This window comes from Oncorhynchus mykiss, chromosome 5 (genome assembly GCF_057628025.1).
Source record: "Oncorhynchus mykiss isolate SJ-2025 chromosome 5, ASM5762802v1, whole genome shotgun sequence".
Lineage (NCBI taxonomy): Eukaryota > Metazoa > Chordata > Actinopteri > Salmoniformes > Salmonidae > Oncorhynchus > Oncorhynchus mykiss.
Window position 1 is genome coordinate 21,393,147 of NC_143026.1, and position 21,810 is coordinate 21,414,956.

Consider the following 21,810-nt stretch of genomic DNA (forward strand, 5'->3'; position numbering starts at 1 on the left):
GAAAGGCAGAAACCAAGGAAGAAACCAGGCTCTGAGGGGTGGCCAGTCCTCTTCTGGCTGTGCCGGGTGGAGATTATAACAGTACATGGCCAAAATGTTCAAACGTTCATAGATGACCAGCAGGGTCAAATAATAATAATCACAGTGGTTGTAGAGGGTGCATCAGGTCAGCACCTCAGAAGTAAATGTCAGTTGACTTTTCATAGCCAAGCATTCAGAGTTCCAGACAGCAGGTGCGATAGAGAGAGTCGAACACAGCAGGTCCGGGACAAGATAGCACGTCCGGTAAACAGGTCAGGGTTCCATAGCCGCAGGCAGAACAGTCAGGTGGACTGGGGACAGCAAGGAGTCATCATGCCAGGTCGTCCTGAGGCATGGTCCTAGGGCTCAGGTCCTCCGGGAGAGAGAATTACAGGGAGAATACTTAAATTCACTCAGGACACCAGATAAGATGGGAGAATTACACCAGATATAACAGATTGACCCTAGCCCCCCGACACAAATTATTGCAGCATAGATACTGGAGGCTGAGACCGGAGGGGTCGGGAGACACTATGCCCCCGTCCGACGATACCCCCGGACAGGGCCAACCAGGCAGGATGTAACCTCACCCACTTTGCCAAAGCACAGCCCCCACACCGCTAGATGGATATCAACAGACCACCAACTTACTACCCTGAGACAAGGCTGAGTACAGCCCACGAAGATCTCCCCCACTGCACGACATGGCCTCTTTGTTGGTCGCTTTGTTGACCTGTTGAGTCGTCTCACCAACAGCACACATGCATTAACATTCTTGTGTAAAAGGAAGCTGGTTTGATGATGCGTTTTCCTGTGTACAAATACACCAGATATATTTGTGGGGGACGTCCGGGGGAGGTGCTGATTGGACGGCTACATGGAGCAGGCCTTTTGTGACACGCTGCTTCAGTACCAGCCCCTCGTGGTGCTGAGACAGCCTGGGTGGAGGTACAAGCTGGTGGTGCTGATATTTGGCAGTCTCAGCCACATACACAGGCTTGCAGTGCGTGGCCTCCAGATTGCAGGCCTGACAAAAACTAGGGCAAACCAATTGGCTAGGTACTGCTCTGTTTCAGCTGTCATGGGCAGCCTAGCTGTTTGGAGAAGGAGGTGCTTTCTGTACCCTTGAGTGCCATGCAGACAGGGACCTTCGAAATGTTTGGATCCTTTTTTGTGTGTGTGTGTGTGTGCACAGAAACCTTCACTCTGGTAACTGTAAAAGTATTGAGTAACACGTACAAAGACTTTGCAAGAGATATAGTACAATATAAGCCATGAGGCTTTAGATGTGTTCGTGTGCATGCGAGTGTGTTTGCTTAGTATGTAGGCTACGTGTGTGAAGTGTGTTCTTTTATTGATTTGTAACACACAGGAAGAGTTGCATCACAGATACAGTGAGAATCTCAGGGTGGTATGGTTGGTGTTGTTTCATCGGGATGACTCCTGTGGTCAGCAGAACGACGATGACCATGGCAATGATAACGATCACCGCGGTCACTATGCCAACGATCAGCTTGATGTTCTTCCTGCGGTAGGAACGAGCCACGAGCCACACTTCCTCTCAAAGAGCTTTGAATGTAAACACACACCAGAGAGAAAGAGATGGGGGAGAAAAGAGAGAGATGTACAGTAGTCTATGGCATGTGCTGAACTCAGAGCAGCAACTGCTACCAGGTGAGGGTGAGATGGAGGGATGGAAATCTACTAACCGAGTCCTGGAGGTTTTCTGCTATGGAGGTGATGTGATCCTGTCTCTCTCCTCTGCAACATGTTCTCTGTGTTCTGTTTCAAGTAAAATTTAGTTGATTTTACGTCACACTGCTCTTATTTGCATGTTCAAAATACAGTCTTATCTGCAAACAGTTGTGTAGTTGCAGGCTTTTGCTCCAGCTAAAGCAGTATCACCTGATCCAACTATCACCTAATCATAGTCTTCAAAAAATAAGATCTATAAGGGCTCTATTCAATTCGTAGCACTGAAGAGCCGCTTTATAGCCGATTGACAATGACAATTAAAAGGCAATGTTCCTGAGGTTGCGGACACTGCATTCAGGTAAACGCTGCATATGTCAGCTCAATTGGAAATTACCTTTAATTTGTTCGCTGCTCTTCCGGGGATACTTCGTTGATGCTGATTGAATAGTGCCCCTCGTTGAATCAGCTGTGTAACTGTCTTGGCTAATATGAAAGTCTACACCTTCTCTGGTCCTCCCTCTTCACAGGGTAAAACACATTCAGGGTTGTATAAGTGAATACATGTTGAATACCATACACTATTCACACTCACCAGATCATCTTCCATGACCAAAATGTCCAAACTCTCAGCGATCACCTAGAAAAATTCAAATTTGGTAGGAGTGATAGGATACGCCGTTGTTATAAATTGGTTTGGGATATTTAGTCAACATCTTCCTGATTATTCAGTCATCTCTTACAGTATACAGTGTGTGTGTGTGTGTGTGTGTGTGTTTCCGGGATGTGATGTGTGTTGGTTCAGCACCTGTTGTGTGAGTAAGAGAGAGAAAGACTAGACAGTTTTAGTTTGGTCCACTAGATGGAATCAGAGTGAAACAGATGCTTGTTGTTGAAGAACAGAATCAGTCCTCATTCTCCTCTTCTTCCTCTCAAATGGATGTGACACCGAGGGCAGAGATGGCCTTAAACAAACTGATAATGGTCTTATTTCTTCCACTGAGAGAGAGAGAGGTGGAGAGAGAGGGGTAGGGAGAAAGGACAGAAGAGAAGAGGACAGGACAGAAGGGGACAAAAGATGAGCCAGCCTGAGAGGACAGGACAGAAGGGGACAAAAGATGAGCCAGCCTGAGAGGACAGGACAGAAGGGGACAAAAGATGAGCCAGCCTGAGAGGACAGGACAGAAGGGGACAAAAGATGAGCCAGCCTGAGAGGACAGGACAGAAGGGGACAAAAGATGAGCCAGCCTGAGAGGACAGGACAGAAGGGGACAAAAGATGAGCCAGCCTGAGAGGACAGGACAGAAGGGGACAAAAGATGAGCCAGCCTGAGAGGACAGGACAGAAGGGGACAAAAGATGAGCCAGCCTGAGAGGACAGGACAGAAGGGGACAAAAGATGAGCCAGCCTGAGAGGACAGGACAGAAGGGGACAAAAGATGAGCCAGCCTGAGAGGACAGGACAGAAGGGGACAAAAGATGAGCCAGCCTGAGAGGACAGGACAGAAGGGGACAAAAGATGAGCCAGCCTGAGAGGACAGGACAGAAAGGGACAAAAGAAAGAGGGATGTGGGAAAGAGAGCAAAACTGAAGCGTTACAGATTCAGATATAGAAATGTAAAATTAACTTCCGATTGAGCCGACATATGCAGCATTTACCATAAATGCAGTCTCCGTTAACGTGGAAACATTGTCTAAAAGAGAGGAATGAAACAGGACAGCAGTCAGCTAAACAAGCGAGGAAGGAATCTATTAAAGCTGAGAGATCAGAAGAGAGAGAGCGGGAGGGAGAGAAAAATAATGTGGAAGAAAGAGGGGAGGAGCGAGTCGTCTGGTAGCATTCAGAGCTGCTAAACCTTTGGCTAATCTGAGTGTCTGTCTGTCTGTCCCCTCTGTGTGCATGCAGGTGCATGTTTATGTGTGTACTTGCAGGTGTGTCTCTATGCAGGTGTGTCTCTATGCAGGTGTGTGTTATTTGAACTTGCCCGCTTTCTGAACCCTTTCTCCATCCCTTCATCCCTCCCTCCATATCACCCAGCTCTTCCACAGGCTTTAGAAGTGTGAACATCAGTTCAGAATAAACAGACACCTGCACCTGCACTCTTGAAGTGCAGGTGCAGGTGCATGGGTGATACAGTAACTGTCTGAAAAAAACTAGAAAATAAACTCTTGCGAAGAGATGTTTGTGTTTGCATCACACAGATGCCACAATCCCTGGTTTTCAGGTTATGCTATAAAATGCACTTGTAATTCACTAGCAACGCACATATCAACATGACGCATTGGACAGAGCGACAACAGAACAACTAATTTAGTGGACGTTTTCTCCAATGATCAAGTGTCTGGTGTCAACCAATGACGGACAGTATTTGCTTTAACATATTCGTATGTGTATGTGTTGCTGTTATATGTGGCACGTTGATATGAGAGCTGCACTCAGTGGCCAGTTTATTAGGTACACCCATTTCGTTCCGTGTCGGACCCCCCATTGCCTCCTCCTACTGTATTCTTCGGGGCATAGAAACGTAGCTAATTTGGTATCAAGGGACCAAAAGTGTGCTATTCCCTACACCATTACACCACCACCACCAGCTTGTACCTTTGACACCAGGCAGGATGGGGCCTTGAACTCAAGCTGTTTGGCCAAATCCTGACTGGATTCGTCGAACCCGGCAATGTTTTTCTACTCTTCAATTGTCTAGTGTTGGTGATGGCGTGCCCACTGCAGCCGCTTCTGATCGGAGTGGAGCCTGGTGTGGTCATCTGCTGCAATAGCCCATCCGTGACAAAGACAGATGAGTTGTGTGTTCCGAGATGCCGCTCTGCAGGCCACTGTTGTACTGTGCCGTTATTTGCCTGTTTATGGCCCGCCTGTAAGCTTGCTTAACCCAGAACTGTCGTGCGTGAAAAGCCCAGGACGCCAACTGCTTCGGAGCTACTGGAATCGACACGCCTGGCACCGATGATCATACCACACTCAAAGTTGCTTATGTCACTCATCTTTCCCATTCTAACGTTTAGACGAACAGTAACTGAATGCCTCGATGCCTATCTGCCTGCTTTATATAGCAAGCCACAACCACGTGACTCAGTGTCTGTAGGAGCGAACCATTGTGAACAGAGTGGTGTACCTAATAAACTGCCCACTGAGTATATTCAGCTATTGGCAGCTTCCTGTCTCTCTTCTCCTTCGACTCTAGATGTCTATAGGAAATGACCTGCAATTTATACACAAGTACGTGTTCACACACTAAAGCAGATGGGTTCACATAGAGTAGCTGTAACCATAACAACCTGGCCTAGCCAAACAGAAGACCCCCACCCGTCCTCAATACCAGCTCTGTCACACCGTCTGGTCTGAACACAGAGGAGCACTAAAAGGATCTGTCATTATTGAATAATAACACAGGAGTAATGTCATATCTGTAGAAACAACCAGCCTGGTCTCCTCTTCATTTACACACCAACTGCCAACACAACATAACAGCTCCCAATCACTATCAGCTCCCAATCACTATCGTAACTCACACGAACGGACACACTCATCATGGCAGAACATGCAGTCACAGATGGTGTACATTAGCCTCATTTCATTTACAATCAATTGAAATGAAAATGTGTGCTCACTTAGACTGTTTGCTTTAGCAGGAGTTTTAACTGCCATAAAATCAGTGGGACGGTTTAGATTTAATAGCAACTGACTGAATTTTGGCAGACCTAAAATGAGACTGGAGTTGTTGTTCCTGTGGAGTTCTCGTCTCAGAGACCACCTGACAGACAGGCAGATGGGCAGGCAGACAAGACAGACAGAGACAGACAGATGGGCAGGCAGACAAGACAGACACAGACAGACAGATGGGCAGGCAGACAAGACAGACACAGACAGACAGATGGGCAGGCAGACAAGACAGACAGACAGACAGATGGGCAGGCAGACAAGACCAACACAGATAGACAGATGGGCTGGCAGACAAGACAGACACAGACAGACAGATGGACAGGCAGACAAGACAGACACAGACAGACAGATGGGCAGGCAGACAAGACCAACACAGATAGACAGATGGACAGGCAGACAAGACAGACACAGACAGCCATATGGACAGGCAGACAAGACAGACACAGACAGACAGAGACTTGAATGGATTTACTGATCAGACGAATCGATGGGCTGTTAACAGCATCTCTCCATACAGACAGCCTGTCCTCCTGTGGAATGGATTGTCTGGGACTCACAGACAGTTAACTTTCCTCATGTTGTTGTCGTTAGGTCCCTTCCCCATATACTGCACTACTTTCCAGGTTTTCTGATCAGACTGATGGATATGCTGAACACAGACAGTCTGTCCTCCTGTGGAATGGATTGTCCTAAAGGCTAGGATGTCTGTCAAGACAGCCATTTAGAGAACGTCAACTTTCCAAGTTAACGTTCCTCATTTTATCTTGATATAATGTACTACTTTAGAAAGTTTTCTGTATCATAAATATGTTTATTTGTGGTGTATCAGCAGGATTCTTCAGATAATTCACAACTTTTACTATTTTGACAGAATGATGTCTAGCTACTGTTTGATATGGTAAATAATATGTAATCATACTTCAGTCAGGTAGAAAAATATAATGGTCTGTCACGACTTCCGCTGCAGTTGGTGCCTCTCCTTGTTCGGGCGGCGTTTGGCAGTCGTCGTCACCGGCTTTCTAGCTGCCACCGGCTCCCATTACCTCTTTGCTGAAGGGGGGACCGGTGCGACTGCAGTGGACAGCTGGGGCGAACAGAGCTTTTGTCAACTGAAGGCTCTGTTTACCTCGGCTCCTGTGTTGGCTCATCCTGATCCCTCCTTAGCGTTCATAGTTGGGCTCACACGTCACCCTCCTCTGGTCATCCTGGCATCGGTCGGACACTGCTCTGTCTTAGTGGGAAGTACTGGTGGCCCACTTTAGCTAAGGACGTGAGGGTGTATGTTTCCTCCTGCTCGGTGTGCTCTCAGTGCAAGGCACCTAGACACCTAACCCAAGGGAAATTACAACCCCTACCCGTTCCACAACGGCCGTGGTCCCACCTATCGGTGGATTTTGTGACGGATCTTCCTCCTTCACAAGGGAACCACGATTCTGGTTGTTGTGGATCGGTTTTCTAAGTCCTGCCGTCTCATTCCTTTGCCCGGTCTCCCTAAGGCCCTACAGACTGCGGAGGCCCTGTTTACACATGTCTTCCGGTACTACGGGGTGCCTGAGGATATAGTGTCTGATCGGGGTCCCCAGTTCACATCAATGGTCTGGAGGGCGTTCATGGAACGTCTGGGGGTCTCGGTCAGTCTTACCTCAGGGTTTCACCCCGAAAGTAATGGGCAGGTGGAGAGAGTTACCGCAGTAAGGCCCTGGTGTATGCACCGGGAGACCGGGTCTGGCTCTCTACCCGAAATCTGCCCCTTCGCCTGCCCTGCCGGAAGCTGGGTCCGCGGTTTGTGGGGCCATTTAAAGTCCTGAGGAGACTGAATGAGGTATGTTATAGGTTACAATTTCCCCCTGATTATCGTATTAACCCCTCGTTCCATGTGTCTCTCCTCAGGCCGGTGGTGGCTGGTCCGCTCCAGTAGTCCGAGGTGCGGGAGGTTCCTCCGCCCCTTCTGGACATCGAGGGGGCCCAGGCGAATACCGTACGAGCCATCATGGAGTCTAGGCGTCGGGCGAGGGGCCTTCAGTACCTCGTGGAGTGGGAGGGGTATGGTCCGGAGGAGAGGTGCTGGGTGCCGGTGGAGGAGAGATGCTGTGTGCCGGTGGAGGAGAGATGCTGGGTGCCGGTGGAGGACATCCTGGACCCTTCCTTACTACAGGAATATCACCGTCTCCACCCGGATCGCCCTGCGCCTCGTCCTCCGGGTCGTCCCCGAGGCCGGTGTCGGCGCGCTGCTGGAGCCGCGCATCAAGGTGGGGGTACTGTCACGACTTCCGCCGAAGTTGGTGCCTCTCCTTGGTCGGGCGGCGTTCGACAGTCGTTGTCACCAGCTTTCTAGCTGCCACCGATCCACATTTCTTTTTCCATGATGTTTTGTGCGTGATTGTTCCTGTTTTGTGTTAGTCTTGTGTGTTAGGGTTTGTTGTCCCTACGTGGATTTATTGAACTGTTTCTTTTCCCAGAGTAAAGTACGTTATTTTTACTCAGTTCTGTTTCCTGCGCTTGACTCCGTCCTCACCTATACACCATTGACGCTGACATGGTTACAATGTCATTCAATACAACACGAACATGAATACTGTAAAACTCTGGGCAACATATTTTGATGCACAACAAAACCATAGATAGATACTGTATATTCAGTACAGAGTCACCATTCCATAACACATTAAATTGTTTCACTTTTCATGTTCATTTATGTAAACACAGGACACACTCAATAAGAAAAAATAAAAATGACTATACTTTATAAAACATTGTGTGCCATGACAATCATGGAGGAAATAATATTCTCAGTTCAGGTAAATCAGTTGAAATAGTTTGTTTACCTTCTAAATTAAACGGTCACATATGTCCAGTTTTTTTGTGACAATCATGCATCAATCACACTGGCGCTTATCCTCATGCACAGATAGCTGAAACAAAGCATGACAATCAGGTGTGTGTGTGTGTGTGTGTGTGTGTGTGTGTGTGTGTGTGTGTGTGTGTGTGTGTGTGTGTGTGTGTGTGTGTGTGTGTGTGTGTGCGCGCGCATGCATCATTGTTCAGACACACACACACACATTGTAGGAAAGGAGCAGTTGGTGGACGCTCAGTCAGGTGTTCAAAGCAAGACACACACACACACACACACCTGGGCATTGAGTGACACTTGGCATGTCATACCTGGCTGTGATACGTCAGCCACCAGCTGTGGCAGAGATTTTAAGTACCAGTGTTTGTGTGAACCAAGCATGTATATAGAGAACATACGTACATTATACATACACATTAAATCCTAGACACATACTAAGTAACATACTAAGTAACATTCTAAATAACATACTAAGTAACATTCTAAACAACATACTAAGTAACATACTAAGTAACATACTAAGTAACATTCTAAATAACATACTAAGTAACATTCTAAATACCATACTAAGTAACATTCTAAATAACATACTAAGTAACATACTAAATACAATACTAAGTAACAGACCAAATAAAATACTAAGTAACATACTAAGTAACATATCGGCACACACACACACACACACACACACACACACACACACACACACACACACACACACACACACACACACACACACACACACACACACACACACACACACATACACACGCAGCCAGCCCCCCATGGCCCTGCTCCATACTCTGTGTGTGAACAGATGAGGTAATACAGATAACTACATAAATATGAATATAATATAATACAGATGGGGCTTAGAGAGGCAGAAGAGTATACTGTTTTTCCTCTACCTCTCCTCTCTTCCTACTGACACCTCTCACTCTGATTCCTCCTCTCTTCCTACTGACCACTCTCACTCTGATCCCTCCTCTCTTCCTACTGACCACTCTCACTCTGATCCCTCCTCTCTTCCTACTGACCACTCTCACTCTGATTCCTCCTCTCTTCCTACTGACCACTCTCACTCTGATCCTTCCTCTCTTTTCTCACTGACCCCTCTCAGTCTGATCCCTCCTCTCTTCCTACTGACCACTCTCACTCTGATCCCTTCTCTCTTTTGAATGACCACTCTCACTCTGATCCCTTCTCTCTTTTGAATGACCACTCTCACTCTGATTCCACCTCTCTTTTGAATGACCACTCACACAGATCCCTCCTCTCTTCCTACTTACCACTATCACACTGATCCCTCCTCTGTTTCAACTGACCCCTCTCACTGATCCCTCTTCTCTTTTGAATGACCACTCTCACTCTGATCCCTCCTCTCTTTCTACTGACCCCTCTCACTCTGATCCCTCCTCTCTTTCTACTGACCCCTCTCACTCTGATCCCTCCTCTCTTCCTACTGACCCCTCTCACTCTGATCCCTCCTCTCTTTCAACTGACCCGTCTCACTGTTTTCCCTCCTTTCTTCCTCTACTCTCCTCCCCCCTCTTCTAGACTCTATTTGTGTCCCCCTCTTTCCTCTCCTGTCTATATATATCTGACCTTTGTTCTGACCAGGCAGACAGAGTACTGCTCCTCAAATTGTCGTCTCTGAGCAGTAATCCCTGACAACAGGTGCTGAACCAACACACATCACCTCCCGGAAAAACACACACACACACACACACACACACACACACACACACACACACACACACACACACACACACACACACACACACACACACACACACACACACACACACACACACACACACACACACACACACACACACACACACACACACACACACACACACACACACACACACACTTGTATGAAGAAATTAACACACTGCCTGACTTTCACACAAAAACACTCACAAAAAAAGCAAGGGAAGCATTGGAGTCAACATGGGCCAGCATCCCTGTGGAATGTTTTCGACACCTTGTAGAGTCCATCCCCCAACGAATTGAGGCAGCCCTAGCCGATGTGTCGGCATTAGAATGTGTGAGAATAGAGCACTAGCTCAGGCTATAGTGCACTAAACCACGTATAATCTCCCGTGGACAGTACCTACAGTAAACATAACTGGTACAGTACACCTGTCGGCATAATATGGGATACGAGCAGCAATAGTTCTGGGGTTTGGGTTTTCATCACTGTTTATTTGGACATATCAGGATTGGGTGAAGGCGGTGCTTAAACTGCTTTACTTCGGCGGATGATAACCACCGGTGAAAATATCAGAAGGGGGTGGGAGGGATTGACTGAGATTTTCCTTTTGTGAGAGTGGAGACAAAACGGAAATCTCCATTTCTAACACACTTCCCACTAGAACCTAATCGAGCAGCTGACCAAATGACGTAACATTTTAGTTCTGGGTTAAGTGACATTAAACCACGACTAATTCAGTTAGGCGTTTGTTAGGCCACTAGTCCATGTTATGTCTGCCGTAGTAAGCAGGGCTGTCGGGGGGGTTGAGGGCTGATCGTGAGGCTGAGCCGTTGGAGGTGGAGGTGAGCTCCATGGTTGTCTGGATGATAGGGGGGCTGGCTGGCTGCTCTGCCCCACAGCGCTTCTCCTCAGTGGGCTGCAGAACTGTTGACATACTGGTCTCCATCCGGCTGGCCCGGTACACACTCATCTGGAAACAGAGATAATTGGGACAGAACTTAAAAATACACACTCATACTAGTAACTGAAAGGTTGCAAGATCGAATCCCAGAGCTGACAAGGTAAAACATCTGTCGTTCTGTCCCTGAACAAGGCAGTTAACCCACTGTTCCTAGGCCGTCATTGAAAATAATAATTTGTTCTTAACCGACTTGCCTAGTTAAATAAACAATACACACACCCAGAAAGAAGAGGGAATCTATACACACCTGGGTCTGTAGGTAGCGGGTGGACTTGAGTTCCAGTCCCTCGTAGGAGGCGGCAGGAACACACGGACACCAACAGAACACCTGCTGAAAGCCTGCCCTGAATCTGAACAGAGAGAGGGTTGAGAGAGAAAGAGGGAGATAGGGGGGAGTGAGAGAGAGAGAGAGATGGGGAGAGAGTGTGTGTGTGTGTGTGTGTGTGTGTGTGTGTGTGTGTGTGTGTGTATGTGTGTGTGTGTGTGTGTGTGTGTGTGTGTGTGTGTGTGTGTGTGTGTGTGTGTGTGTGTGTGTGTGTGTGTGTGTGTGTCTGTTGTGTGTGTCATGCCTGTTGTGTTTGCGCTTGTGTGTGTACCACAGGAGGCTGGTGAGGAGAGGACATATAATATTAATGGCTGGAATGGACTGAATGGAATGGTATCAAAGACCATGTGTTTGGTACCACTCCTATCATTCCATTCTAGCCATTAGTATGAGCCCATCCTCCACAATGAAGGTGCCACCAGCCACCTGTGGTGTGTACAGTCACCTACCTGTCATTGAGACAGCAGTAGATGATAGGGTTGTACATGGTGGAGCTCATGGCCAACCACAGGACAGCCAGGTAGACTTGCTGGATGTAGCGCCACTCAAACAGCTGCATGGGGTCAGGGTGGAACTGCTGGAGCAGGAAGTAGATGTGGTAAGGCAGCCAGCACACTGCAAACGTACACACCACCACGATCATCATCTTCACGACCTAGAGAGAAGGAGGGGTCGGTTAAACGCAATTTAGGGATTTGCCTAAGAATATTCACTTAAGAGGTTCCCTGCTGTGTGTAAGAGTGTGCCCCTACAGGTATTGTGTTCTGCCTGTGAGCTTGAGTTTTTTTGTTTTACTTTTATTTAACTAGGCAAGTCAGTTAAGAACAAATTCTTATTTCCAATGATGGCCTAGGAACAGTGGGTTAACTGCCTGTTCAGGGGCAGAACGACAGATTTGTACCTTGTCAGCTCGGGGGTTTGAACTTGCAACCTTCCGGTTACTAGTCCAACGCTCTAACCACTAGGCTACCCTGCCGCCCCAAGTATGTATGTGTGTGTGTGTGTGTGTGTGTGTGCGTGCGTGTGCATTTGTGTGTGTGTGTGTGTGTGTGTGTACCTTGCGTTTGGCGATTAGCTGCTCTCGGTAGCGGTGGGTGGAGTCTCCAGGGATAGTCCCCGCCCACAGGGACGAGCCCACCACCAGGTAGGCACATCCCATAATGCACAGCGGCAGGAAGTAGTACAGCAACACCACAGACACAGAGTACCTACACAGACAGAGACACACACACACTAATGAGATTGTTAGACTGGGGTCTCAGGTCTCGTCTAGTCAACCCTGTTCCGATTTGATTCCTTATCTCTGCCTCCGAACATACGTACACACACACAATGTCTGCTGATCCCTTATCAGTCTTGCTACAGGGAGTAGCGGCCCAGAAGATCAGCTCTCACTGAAAGATGTGAAATCAATTTACTGAGGAAGACAGAAGAAAGAGGCCTAAATCAAGCCCTAGCCCCTAACTCCTAACATCAGACGAACTACAGGGACTCTGCTGCTTATGGAAATGACTTCATTCCCCTGAACACCTGAGACTAATGGTAATACTAAATAACACACACACACACACACACGGGGGAGAGCATGGGTAGATGGAGAGAGAGAAACACAGAGAATGAGTGATAGAGAGAAGGAGAAAATGTCGGGACAGAGAGAGAGAACTGTGAAACGAGTGAGGCTGGGATTCAATCCGATTGAGGGCTATAGGCATTACGACTTTTAAAGGGAATTTAAGATTGTGCAGCATATGTAATGTTTTCCTGGGAATGGGATCTCCACGAACGAGGGGAACATTGCCTTTAAAATTCGCAATGCTTATAACCTGCGATCAGATTGAATCCGGGCCTGAGAGAACTAGGAAAAAGTCAGGACCATAACGACAAATAATTAGTAGGGCTGTCAAACAATTCAAATAATTAATTGAGTTAAAGGCATTAGTTAATTGCCCTAAATGTGTCCCTAAAGAAAAATATATATATTTAAAAAGCAGTGCATTGAGTTACAGGCATACTATGCATTGAAGGGACGGAAACACCAAATGATCTACATGAGAATGTTTTAATAGCATTTTCACCATAAACAGCACGCAAGGCACTAATATAGCTACAGCTATTAATGCTCCTAATGCTTCAGTAGGCCTACTCCCTCTTATCAATGTTTCAGTATGCCTACTCCCTCTTATCAATGTTTCAGTATGCCTACTCCCTCTTATCAATGTTTCAGTATGTCTACTCCCTCTTATCAATGTTTCAGTAGGCCTACTCCCTCTTATCAATGTTTCAGTAGGCCTACTCCCTCTTATCAATGTTTCAGTAGGTCTACTCCCTCTTATCAATGTTTCAGTATGCCTACTCTCTCTTATCAATGTTTCAGTAGGCCTACTCCCTCTTATCAATGTTTCAGTAGGCCTACTCCCTCTTATCAATGTTTCAGCAGCCCTACTCCCTCTTATCAATGTTTCAGTAGGCCTACTCCCTCTTATTAATGTTTCAGCAGCCCTACTCCCTCTTATCAATGTTTCAGTAGACCTACTCCCTCTTATCAAGGTTTCAGTATGTCTACTCCCTCTTATCAATGTTTCAGTAGGTCTACTCCCTCTTATCAATGTTTCAGTATGTCTACTCCCTCTTATCAATGTTTCAGTAGGTCTACTCTCTCTTATCAATGTTTCAGTAGGTCTACTCCCTCTTATCAATGTTTCAGTATGTCTACTCCCTCTTATCAATGTTTCAGTAGGTCTACTCCCTCTTATCAATGTTTCAGTATGTCTACTCCCTCTTATCAATGTTTCAGTAGGTCTACTCCCTCTTATCAATGTTTCAGTAGACCTACTCCCTCTTATCAATGTTTCAGTAGGTCTACTCCCTCTTATCAATGTTTCAGTATGTCTACTCCCTCTTATCAATGTTTCAGTAGGTCTACTCCCTCTTATCAATGTTTCAGCAGCCCTACTCCCTCTTATCAATGTTTCAGTATGTCTACTCCCTCTTATAAATGTTTCAGTATGTCTACTCCCTCTTATCAATGTTTCAGTAGGTCTACTCCCTCTTATCAATGTTATAGTAGTCTACTCCCTCTTATCAATGTTTCAGTAGGCCTACTCCCTCTTATCAATGTTTCAGTATGTCTACTCCCTCTTATCAATGTTATAGTAGTCTACTCCCTCTTATTAATGTTTCAGTAGACCTACTCCCTCTTATCAATGTTTCAGTATGTCTACTCCCTCTTATTAATGTTTCAGTATGCCTACTCCCTCTTATCAATGTTATAGTAGTCTACTCCCTCTTATTAATGTTTCAGTATGCCTACTCCCTCTTATCAATGTTATAGTAGTCTACTCCCTCTTATCAATGTTTCAGTAGGCCTACTAACTCTTATTAATGTTTCAGTAGACCTACTCCCTCTTATCAATGTTTCAGTATGTCTACTCCCTCTTATTAATGTTTCAGTATGCCTACTCCCTCTTATCAATGTTATAGTAGTCTACTCGCTCTTATTAATGTGTCAGTAGACCTACTCCCTCTTATCAATGTTTCAGTAGGCCTACTAACTCTTATTAATGTTTCAGTAGGCCTACTCCCTCTTATCAATGTTTCAGTATGTCTACTAACTCTTATCAATGTTTCAGTATGTCTACTCCCTCTTATCAATGTTATAGTAGTCTACTCCCTCTTATCAATGTTTCAGCAGCCCTACTCCCTCGTATCAATGTTTCAGTAGGCCTACTCCCTCTTATCAATGTTCTTGAAATTTAACACCTGCGCCATAACCATGTCATAATATGTCATAAAAGCTGACATAACTTGTCATAATATGGTCATAAAACTGTCATGACCGACATACACCTGTAGTGACATATATTGCGTTATTTTATGGCTGGTTATGACACCTATATAAGAGTTCGGATAGAGCCAGTAAGAAAGGCATTTCACTGTACTAGTGCACATGCAGCGGTGTAAAGTACTACTTAGGTAGTATTTTGGGGTATGTGTACTTTACTTTACTATTTATATTTTTGACAACTTTTACTTTTACTTCACTACAGAAAATAATGTAATTTTTACTCCATTCATTTTCCCTGACACCAAAAGTACTCGTTACATTTGGAATGCTTAGCAAGAAAGGAAAATGGTCCAAATCACACAATTATCAAGAGAACATCCCTGGTCATCTCTACTGCCTCTGATCCTCTGGACTCACTAAACACAAATGCTTGGTTTGTGAATCATGTCTGAGGGTTGGAGTGTGCCCCTGGCTATCCATAAATAAAACAAATATGAAAATGGTGCCATCTGGTTTGCTTAATATAATGAATTTTAAATGATATGTACTTTTACTTTTCATTTTGATTCTTAAGTATATTTTAGCAATTACATTTACCTTTGATACTTAAGTATATATAAAACAAAATACTTTTAGACTTTTACTAAAGTAGTATTTTACTGGATGACTTTCACTTTTACTTGATTCCTTTTCTATTAAGGTATCTTTACTTTTACTCAATTGGATACTGTTCCACTCCTGTGCACATGACAATTAAAAACTTGAAACACACATCCTCTCTCACACAATCATACACACCCCACTCTTGCAAATGCAGCCCACCTTTGAAGCATCTCATTGAGGAGTCTATTCCTGTTCAGTTCGTCCTGTGCCATCTCCATTTGTGCATAGCCTAGTCAGTGGTCATGTTATCAGGTTGCTAGCTAGCTAAACGATGTTGTTTGTTATCAAACCAAAAAAATAGCGGCTCGCGAGTAGTTAAAAACGACCCGTGACATACGCACCAATCCGTGGAAGGAAAAACAGACGCAATTCACGGCACCAAAACAAACGTACACGTTAACTTTGAAAGCCCTGAAAATGAGTAAAGTCAATTCTGAGTGAATAACTTTTTAATAGCTAAACCGTCTAGTCTGTGTTTTTTAATTGCTGCATTGTTGACTAATGATATCAAACTGTTATCATTCATAGAGAACAACTTATATTTCACAGTTTGGAACATGGCTGTCTAGGAAGTCTAGACTGTTAAAGATGGTTATTCATCTCTTTAATATATCATTGATTTGAATTGTCTTGTTTTCTGTGTGATAAATAAAATGCTATATATATAGAGAGATGATCACACAGCATCAATAAACAACACAACAAAACAGAAAAACAGTAATAACAATGCAATTAATGAAAGTCCTTGAAGTCCGAGGACCTCTGTCTAACAGAGGTTATTCATAACAAATAACCCCCACAGACTGAACACCTGTTATCTGTTTGGTTCTAAATCAGTCTCCTGACTAATAGAGGTTGGATAGATTCATGAATAAATCCACTAGGACGCTACATTACAAGGAGACAAACAGCAGAAAGACGCTCGGCCTATTCATCCAGAAGTTGGGAGACAGAAAAAGGATGTGAGTAGTGAATCAGATTCTACAGACAGAAAATAATTCAGTTTATTCTCTAATGTGTAGTGAACCTCCTGAAGATTACGCTTCCTTCAAACACCTTTGTGTGTGTGTGTGTGTGTGTGTGTGTGTGTGTGTGTGTGTGTGTGTGTGTGTGTGTGTGTGTGTGTGTGTGTGTGTGTGTGTGTGTGTGTGTGTGTGTGTGTGTGTGTGTGTGTGTGTGTCAGTACTCACATCTTTTTGAAGTCCATGGTTGTGTCATTGGTGTATTCAGGCCATTGGATGTAACAAACAGTCCTACCAGGCAGCTGGTCAGTAGCTGAGTAGTAGTACTGGGGGAAGGCCAATAGTAGAGCTAACACCCAGATCCCTCCGATCACTACACGGGTCTCTGCTGAAGACAACCTCTGCCTCAGGGGGTGGATGATAGCCATGTACCTGGAACACACACAAAAACACACACAAAGTGACTAGTTACACACACACACATGTGGGATTTTAATTTTTGCACTAACTCTCTTGCACTGACTTTATGCACAAACATGAGACTCTACACACACACACGCACACGCACACACACACACACTCATACACACACATTCATACACACACACGCACATATGCTCTCTCTAACACACACTCACACACTCACTTTCCCGTCATTGTTACTCATTATTCAGTGTGTATTTAATCCTCCTGTCACTATTTTGTTGTTGTATCTTTCTCTCTGCATTGTTGGGAAGGGCCCGTAAGTAAGCCTTTCACTGTTATTCTACACCTGTTGTTTATGAAGCATGTGACAAATACAATTTGATTTGATTTTAATTCGATTTTGACACACAGAGGTCAGTAATACACACACACACACACACACACTGTAATACACACACACAGATATCAGTACTACACACACACAGATCAGTAATATACACACACACAGAGAGATCAGTAACACACACACACACACACACACACACACACACACACACACACACACACACACACACACACACACACACACACACACACACACACACACACACACACACACACTGTAATACACACACACAGATATCAGTACTACACACACACAGATCAGTAATATACACACACACAGAGAGATCAGTAACACACACACACACACACACACACACACACACACACACACACACACACACACACACACACACACACACACACACACACACACACACACACACACACACACACACACACACACACACACACACACACACACACACACACAGAGAGGTCAGTAATACACACAGATCAGTAATACACACACATAGTAATCAGTTATACACACACGCACACTGTTATACACACACACACACACACACACTGCTATACACACAGGCACATTACTGTAACACAGACACACATTTATATATACACACACGCTCGCTACTGAGGGGACACCAGGGGATACAGACATGGCTCCGATTAGTTTTACATTCCACTGGTTTAATTTAATTGGCAATTACTGATAGTTCAACTTCTTTAGCACAACAGCTACATTCTGGTGACAGATGGAGAAGAGACACTGCACTGTGTGTGTGTTCCTCCAAGCTCTAATGAAAGGTAATCATGCAGAGTTGATGTGAGTGTATCTGATCCTTCTCCTCTCCTTCTCGCCTCCTCTACCCTCCTCTCCTCCTCTCCTCCGCGCCTCCTCTACCCTCCTCTCCTTCTCTCATCCTCTCCTCTCCTCCTCGCCTCCTCTACCCTCCTCTCCTCCTCGCCTCCTCTACCCTCCTCTCCTTCTCTCATCCTCTCCTCTCGTTGTGTTGCTTCACTGATGTGATTTACTTTTCTAATCAAGACAAGGAGATGGGGTGATGCCAAAACTATCATCTTCCTTTCTCTCTTTCTTCACCGTTTCTCTCTTCTTCTCCCTTTGCCCTTTCTCTCCTTAATCCCTTCCACCTCTTCTCCTCCTCTCTTCCTCTCTTCCCCTCTCCTTCCCTCTTGATTATCACCCCTTCCCATTTTTTCCTTCCCCCTCTCTCTCACTCTCCCTATCCCTGCCTCCCTCTCTATCTCTCGCTTTCTCTGCCTGTTGAGGTAAAATCGATCCTCTTCAGACACAGCGGTTTACAAACACACCTGTTGTTTACACTCCCGGGGAGCCTGGGGTCATCTGGGGGAAGGGCTGCTCTCTTTCTCTCTCTACTTCACTAATGCAAGAATGTTCAGATTGTTCTGACACACTGAAGAAAGGAGATCTGTGTTCTGACAGTGAACCCAGAATGATGGACGGTGTTGGAAGGATGGAAGGGAGAGGAGCAGGGATGATGTGAAGGAAAACGCAGCTCTCACACACTGAGGCTGTGGCGACATACTGATGACATTATATGAGAGAGAAGCAGGGTTGGAGAAGGGATCTCTACAGCATTTAGGGCCGCTTACCGGTTCCGAGCTATGGCAGTCATAGAGTAGATTCTAGTGAAAACAAACACACAGTAGAGTGCACCCATGCACGGACACACACACACAAACACACACACACACACACACACACACACACACACACAGCTCACCTTTCCAGTGCTATGGCGGTCATGGAGTATATGCTGGTGAAGACTGCTGCAATGGGGAAGAAGTTATGGAACCGACAGTAGCCCAAACCAAAGTACCACTCGTTATGGATGCTGTATGCAAAGTTTATCACTGTGTTGAAGGCAGACATAGATGCCTCTGCAAAGGCTAGGTTCACCTGGGAGGAGAAAGACAACGGACACACAAACAAGTTCACATTCACTGGTGATATTTTAAAAATAAAATACATTAATTTGGAAATGATTACATAACGTCTGTCCTAGCTCTCTCGTTCTTTATCATTTTACATGTGTTTGTTTACCAGGAAGTAGTTGGTCACGGTCCTCATGCGTTTGTGCGCGAGGATGATCCAGATGACCACCAGGTTACCGATCACCGAGACGCACACCATGCTGCAGTAGGCGATGGCCCAGAGAGCGATCTGCCAGATCGGCTGCACGAACTGGTTATATCCCTCTGTGTCGTTCAAACCGGAGCCGTTAGTGGCGTTAATGGAAAGGTAGTTATCCGTGGTGTTCAAAAACGAGTCCATCTTTAGATCGGATATTTTGTGTTGAAAGAGTAATAATCCAAATAGTAATAGCTAAAATAATAAATATTATATTTGAAGAATAAATAGAGATATTCCCAGTAGCCTAACCTTGTGTGATCGTTTCACAACAAAACCATCTTCTGAGGTTTAGCTTTGATGCTGAGGGTTATAAACCCCCAAATATGTTGATAGTAACCGAAAAAAGAAAGTGAATGGAATGTTGATCTGGGCGAATATCGCAGTAGTAAAAACAGTCTAGTTACTTTCTTCTGTTGACCGTCTCACTTGTCAGATGTACGCACTTCTCTCTCCCAAATGGACAAGAAAGTTTTGTAATTTGAGTTACAGGTGAAAAGCTTTGGGATTGAAATGGTCTTCGTTCTCCATATTCGTGTTTACTTTCCCGTTAACAGTAAACCTTTTTTCTTGTCGCGCACAGGCTGGGAAGGACGCACACTATGCGCTCATCACAAAGCCAAGCATTTGACATACCCATGCCGCACACAGACACTCGAGTCAAATACGCACGCGCGTAAAAGCCACAGCCACAGCCACATACACATACACATACACATACACACACACACACACACACAACGAGGAATATGTTTGAGGTGAAGTGCATATATAAGAATGGTTTATGTATTATTTTGTGATTTCCCTCAGTGAGCAAGGTAAGGTGTAGATAGAGTCAGATGGAAATCTCTGAAATGTCTCTCTTTCTCTCTCTGGAAGTAGTGTTTTCTGCATCTATGAAATAGCCTATGGTCTTTTGAGTGGGTCACATTAATCGATGCCTTTGCCTGCAGTCAGACATCTGGAGTTCAGTCTGCTATTTCAACTCTTTCTCTTAATTTCCTCTCTCCCTATGTTGCTCAATTTATCTCTCTGCAATGAACATGATGGGAGACAGAGAGCTGGTTTCAAGCGCAGGGCGCAGCAGGTGTTTGTTTGTAAATGACCACAGGAGGAGGAAGGTAGCTGGGTCCAGGGTCAGGCGGAAGGTCATACACAGGGGGTCCAAAAAGGCAACAGTACAGGCAGGGAAACGGCTAGTAACGTCGTCCGGGAGATCAGGCAATGGGTAGATAACAGGAAATCCGATAAAGTACAGACAGGGAATAGGCTAAATGTGTCGTTAGTGAGGCAGGCAAAAACTATCATACACGGGAGGATTCAATTACGGGAAGAACAGCTCTCCAAATAGAAGTGTGTCACAAAACAAACAATAGCTCACAATGATGGGGTGCAAAGAACTGAACTAAATAGTGTGTGATAATGACATACAGGTGTGTGAGCAGGTGGTCAGAATTCAGGTGATTGGGATCTGGAGAGTGAGTGTGAGCTGGAAAGTGGGCTGGAAAGTGAGCTGCGTTCAGGGGATCTACGTGCTTGAGAGTGCGAGTTGGAAGCAGAAGTTACACTCTCATCCTCCCTCCAATCATTCTCCTCCTCTTTACCAGAGAGAGTAAGCATCATTAGGAAGAGTGGTCTGTATAAGTTCCCTACATAAATATTCTGATGTCTGGATATCAAGGCTGGGGAGATGTCAAGCCTCATTTACAAGACAGGGGCTGCATTACTATTATATAGTAACATTACTCTATTCTGTCTCTATCTATCCTCTCCCTGCTCACTCTCTATCCTCATTTCCTGTCACTCAGTCGGCACTCAGTCGGCTCTGTCGTCTCTCTCTCTCTCTCTCTCTCTCTCTCTCTCTCTCTCTCTCTCTCTCTCTCAATTCAATTAAATTAAATTCATTTCAAGGGCTTTATTGGCATGGGAAACGTGTTAACATTGCCAAAGCAAGTGAGGTAGATAATATATAAAGTGAATATATAAAGTGAAATAAACAATAAAAATTAACAGTAAACATTTCACACACAGAAGTTTCAAAACAATAAAGACATTACAAATGTCATATTATGTAAATGCAAATTATTATTATGCAAATGTCATACTTGTAAATACAGTGTTTTAACAATGTACAAATGGTAAAGGACACAAGATAAAATAAATAAGCATAAATATGGGTTGTATTTACAAT

At 45.0% G+C, this 21,810-nt stretch overlaps 1 protein-coding gene across 1 annotated transcript; it reads right to left on the minus strand.

The window, feature by feature from the left end:
* Positions 1-10,465: 10,465 nt before the first annotated feature.
* LOC110523399 (substance-P receptor) lies at positions 10,466-20,225 on the minus strand. The gene is made up of 7 exons (XM_021602066.3): positions 19,533-20,225; positions 19,213-19,388; positions 16,886-17,089; positions 12,306-12,456; positions 11,698-11,903; positions 11,171-11,273; positions 10,466-10,932 (listed from the first exon to the last, which is right to left on the minus strand). The coding sequence occupies exons 1-7, from the start codon at positions 19,761-19,763 to the stop codon at positions 10,720-10,722; spliced, it is 1,284 nt and encodes a 427-aa protein (XP_021457741.3). The 5' UTR covers positions 19,764-20,225; the 3' UTR covers positions 10,466-10,719.
* Between the last annotated feature and the right edge of the window lie 1,585 nt (positions 20,226-21,810).